Source organism: Xiphophorus hellerii, chromosome 16, assembly GCF_003331165.1.
Source record: "Xiphophorus hellerii strain 12219 chromosome 16, Xiphophorus_hellerii-4.1, whole genome shotgun sequence".
NCBI classification, from domain to species: Eukaryota; Metazoa; Chordata; class Actinopteri; order Cyprinodontiformes; family Poeciliidae; genus Xiphophorus; species Xiphophorus hellerii.
In genome coordinates this window covers 2,397,115-2,402,149 of record NC_045687.1, presented here as the reverse complement: position 1 = coordinate 2,402,149, position 5,035 = coordinate 2,397,115, and the positions used below count along the sequence as shown (strand labels likewise).

General features: G+C 41.1%; 1 protein-coding gene across 1 annotated transcript; it reads left to right on the top strand.

The window, feature by feature from the left end:
* The first annotated feature begins 1,560 nt into the window (after window positions 1–1,560).
* On the top strand, window positions 1,561–3,028 carry LOC116735034 (noggin-like). The gene has a single exon (XM_032586625.1). The coding sequence runs from the start codon at window positions 1,989–1,991 to the stop codon at window positions 2,655–2,657; it is 669 nt and encodes a 222-aa protein (XP_032442516.1). The 5' UTR covers window positions 1,561–1,988; the 3' UTR covers window positions 2,658–3,028.
* The last annotated feature ends 2,007 nt before the right edge of the window (window positions 3,029–5,035 follow it).

The following is a 5,035-nucleotide window of genomic DNA, read 5'->3' as shown; positions in this document are numbered from 1 at the left end:
TTGATTTCCTTGTTTGTTTTTCTAGAAAATTTTTGATTTTCTTCTTTTTTAGAAAATTTTTGATAGAAAAGAAATTGCTCAGAAATGTTGCTAGAAAATATTAAATTTAATCTGACATTTTCCAGAAAAAAAACAATGAAATTTTCTGTGTTTCAAAAATCAAACATTTGCTACAAAGAACTAAGAAATGTTGAAATTAGTCTCTGAATTTTTCTCGAAAAAAAATTAAATGCCTGAGTTTCAAACATGGAATGTGCTAGAAACAAATACAACTTTCAGAAGATGAAAATGTTTGACTTTTGAAACTCAAATTTCCATTTTTCTTCACAAAATATGAGGTTTTCTTCTAGCAAATTTTTGATTTTTGAAACAAAACTTTGACATTTCTGAAATTTTTCACAGGAATTTACTTTTAAAAAAAATCCCAGTATGCCTTGCATTCAGCTGTATTACAATTGGTGTATTTTGCAAAACTACAATGGAAACACTTTTTTTGCATCATGCGGTCATGTGATCAAGAATCGGAAGCTACCACTGGTGGAAAGATGAAGAAGACAGGAAGTGCAGGGAGGATGATGATGTACTGTTTTTTTTTTTTCCTTAAATGATTAATCGCTAAACAAACGTATTCATATGTGACTTTAACTGTGTTACTTATTTAATGGAAACACTCAAATTGTGAAATTGTTTTTCGACATTAGCGGAAAAGGGACAAAGATTTTCTCTCATTTGTATTGGAGACGCAGCTGGAGGCAGCAGGACAGCTTTTACTGATGTCATGAATATTTGAAAAATTAATGCATAATTGCTGCTTTTTTAATGTTTTCTCCTGTTTGTTTTTGCCGTTTTATCTCATTCCACCTAATCTGGTTTAATAATCCAAGTGAAAATATTTTTGTCTCACATCTGCTCTGTTGAGCTCAATAGGAACTGGTTGGGATTTTATGTGAAAAAACAAAATAACTTAGTGGATACTATGAAGTTAAAGGAAAACGATTAAAGACTTTCCCTTTCTTAACAGATAAAGATCTGAAAAGTGTGGCTTGGATTTGTTTTCAGCTCCTTTGAGTCAGTAACACATTTGGCTGCCATTCCAGCTGCAGGTATTTGGGAGTTTTGCACATCTGCAAACTGAATTTCCCCATTTTCTGGGACACAACATGATGCTGCCACCACCGTGTTTCACCATGGGGATGTTTCTGTTCGTTTCAGAGTTTGGCCTCGTCTGAGCAAATTTCTTCCATAGTATTTATTTTTAATGATCTTTTTACTTCTACTGCCTCTTGTGTTTAATCGTGTTTTACATGGTTTACCTGGTGGTTATTGTAAAGGCTTAGCAAATAAATTTATCATTATAGAGGGATGACTTTTAGCAGTTTATCAGTCTCAAAATCAAATTGATCAATCTCAAAATCTCAACAATTTACATAAAGTTTAAGGATGCAATTTGATAAACTGTCAAGAATTTCAAAGTTTCGTAAATTTGTTTTTGTTCTTTTGAGTATTTGGTTTCTGCAGAAACTCCCGGGAGGATCCGCTCATCAGACGCTACAGCTTAAAGAATGAAAGTCCGATTTAATGTGTCAGAAAACCAACAGGGGGCGTCTCCTCTCGCGTTCCGGCGCGATGGGAGGAGGAGGAGGAGGAGCAGGTATTGGGGATCTCCTCCTAGACAACAAACCCACATTGAAAGCGGGGCGCAGGGATTACCTCACGCTGCGTGCGGAGGATAAAACGGAGGCGGCGACTTCGGCTCGGCGCTTTTCTGCAGCGGACGCCAGCGGAGCGTCATGCCGAGCCGCGACGCGCGGAGCGCAGGAACTCAGCTGATCGATCAAATCCGCTTCCACTGATGTTTTCCTGCTCACGGGGAGTTTCATGATGGAAAAGTGATTTTTGAGGGATTCTGGACACGCAGTTTTGGAGACCGCCGGCGCGTAAAGTTGCCTTCTCTCCGCTCCGTGTGCGCGCTGATCCCGCGGCTCGCCATGGATCAGCCTCAGCAGTGCGCTGCCGTGTGTCTGCTGATGCTGTCTCTTGGACTCCTGACGGACAGAGCGATCTGTCAGCACTTCTTCCTTCTCCGCCCCATCCCCAGTGACAGTCTGCCGGTGGTGGACTTAAAGGAGGACCCGGATCCGGCCTTTGACCCCAAGGAGCGGGACCTTAACGAGACCGAGCTCCGGAGCATCCTGGGAGACTTTGACGGCCGGCTGCTGTCCGTGTCGCTCCCCGTGGAGGACAAACACTCCGGCTCCGACGAGTCGGATCACTTCGACATCCTGAAGGCGGGCGGAGTTCTGCCGAAGGAGATCCGGGCGGTGGACTTCGACGTGCAGATCGGCAAGAAGCACAAGCCGAGCAAGAAGCTGAAGCGGCGGCTGCAGCAGTGGCTGTGGGCCTACACCTTCTGCCCGGTGGTCCACACCTGGACCGACCTCGGCTGCAGGTTCTGGCCTCGGTACGTCCGGGTCGGTGGCTGCGTCAGCAAAAGGTCGTGTTCCGTTCCGGAGGGGATGGTCTGTAGACCCGCGAACTCGACCCACCTGACGGTGCTGCGGTGGCGCTGCGTGCAGCGGAAGAGCGGGCTGAAATGCGCCTGGATCCCGGTGCAGTACCCGGTCATCACGGACTGCAAGTGCTCCTGCTCCAGCTAGGACTGCTGGGAACTCTAACTTATAAGCTCGGCCATTTTATCCTCTTTATCCCCCCACCTGCACTACAGAGTGTAAGAATGTATTTCTGTATATGTGTGACCAACTTCCTGTACAAAGTCAGTATTATTTGTAACCAGAGTCTACTTTATTTGTGCAGAATATTGCTTTTATATATTTTGTATTTATGGAGAAGTGGCGCACAGAGGCACACACGGACTTTGTGTTGCACGAAGCGGATCAACCTCAGAGTTGAACTATTGATTATTGATACAATCATGTTTTATCCTGTAAATTTGGGAAATGTACTATTTATTCTTTATATTCGTACAATAAAACGACACACACATGATAATAAAATGACTTTTCCTTCATTTTCTCCATGCAGACTGATTGGAATCACCGAGCCTTCTGCGCACAACGATAGCGCCAACTTTACGCACTGACTTTGCACAGCTTTGCGTATTTCTGGTATAATCCAGGTTTTTCTGTTTTGCTTTCCATTAAACCGTTTTATCAAATCATCAACAATGCGGTCAGTTCCTGCCTGCATCAGACACCTTACAGGCTGATTACCTAGCAACAGCTGCTCTGACGTCTCCATGTGTTTCATCACAAACCCTCCTGCCATGAACAGCCCAGCAGGAGCAAAGCTGCTTCCTCCTCAAACCGGAAGAGACTGAAAAATGATTCCGCCGCATCACTTGGATGATCAGTTGTCCCAGAAATGATCGTGATAAACGATATTATTATTTTTAGATCATTTCCAAGTAATATGATGATGATGAGGATGATGGCATGAAAATGGGACATCGTCCTCTCAAATATCAATAAATTTAAATTTGTTCAAAATCACTTAACACTACAGCTGTAGGATATTTTAAATAACTAAAGAAAATAAACAAAATGACCAAAGATAAAATAAAAACCCACACATACAAGCAAAACTATAAATAAAATGGATCATGAACCTTCCTTTCTTACATTTCATTTAGGTTTCGGATTATATTCTAAGTCTAAGTCTAAGTCTAATATTTAACATCGATGCATCCAGAATACATAACCATGATGAATTATTTAAAAATGTTTCCCATCAATGTGGCATTTAACTATAAAACTCAACTGAAATAAAATGAAAACTCTGCATAAATCCAGCTGGATACGTGCAACGTTTTGATTTAATGTCAGCATTCACATGGCAAAAACACAAAATCTCATCAAATGTTTTGTCTAGTTTCTAGTGCAAATGTCTTAGTTCACCTGAAACAAGAAAAAACAAACTTAAAATAACTTTTCAGCAAGAGAGAAGAACTTGTTTCAAGTCAATAATTCCTTAATATTGATGAAAAAGTTCCAGTTCCACTGCAAGATTAATTCACTTATAAAAATGTCTTGTTAGAAGTGAAATAATCTTGCAGTGGAACTAGAACTTTTTCATCAATATTAAGGAATTATTGACTTGAAACAAGTTCTTCTCTCTTGCTGAAAAGTTACCTATAAGTCAATTTTATCATATTTTAAGTGTAAGATATTTACACTGTAAACCAGACAAAAATACTTGATAAGACTGTGTTTTTTATAGTGCACTGTCAGCATCCTGCCTCCCGTTGCCATGGAAACATTCTCCAGGTGTAGTCTGGAGATCTGTTGTCCATCACCTGTCATCAGGCGACTTTCTGTCAGATTTGGTTCTTGAATCATTTTCTTCTGCTGAAACCGTTTCTGTGTGAAAACTGAAATCCTTCCCCGGCTTCAGTCCTGCTGGGTTTGGGTCGGAGCTGACTGGGTTTTCTCAAAGAAAACAAAACATCTTACTGTCTCACATTTAAAACCACTGCTTTAGATCTCTGCACACAAACAAAAAGTCCTGCAGTGTGAGTGTAAATAAACCTCCGTATTGTCTCCTGTGCAGTCGGGTCTCCGTCTCTGAGTCAGGTCCCTCCCTCCCGTCCTTCCAGGGTTTTAGTCGGGCAGACTGTGGGGCACCAGGGAGCCTGTGTTTTGTTTTAGTTGTGTTTAGTCCGTAATGATGCTCCTTAACCTCAGAGGCGGCTCTGCATGTACGCGCACAGCTGACAGATCCCTGAACTTGTCACTGGATTGTAACGTAAAGCTGAAGGTCGGTACAGTGAAGCCTAAACAAATGAAATGTAGAAACTAACTAACTCTGATTATCTTCATAAATTTACATTGAGAGCAAAATTACCTTTTGGCTGAAAACAGGGGTCTTCAACCTGCAGCTCTTACTAACTTTGGCTGAATAATAATGAACTTACTAATGTTAATGGAGAAGGATATAATATTAAAGTTTTAGCAGCTTTTCTGTTTTTATTTTTATTTATTTTTTATTAAGTAATTGCACACTGCAAAAAAAACCCCCA

Excerpts from the sequence above, each read along its gene's own strand:
- LOC116735034 (XM_032586625.1), top strand. The coding sequence starts at position 1,989 with ATGGATCAGCCTCAGCAGTGCGCTGCCGTGTGTCTGCTGATGCTGTCT.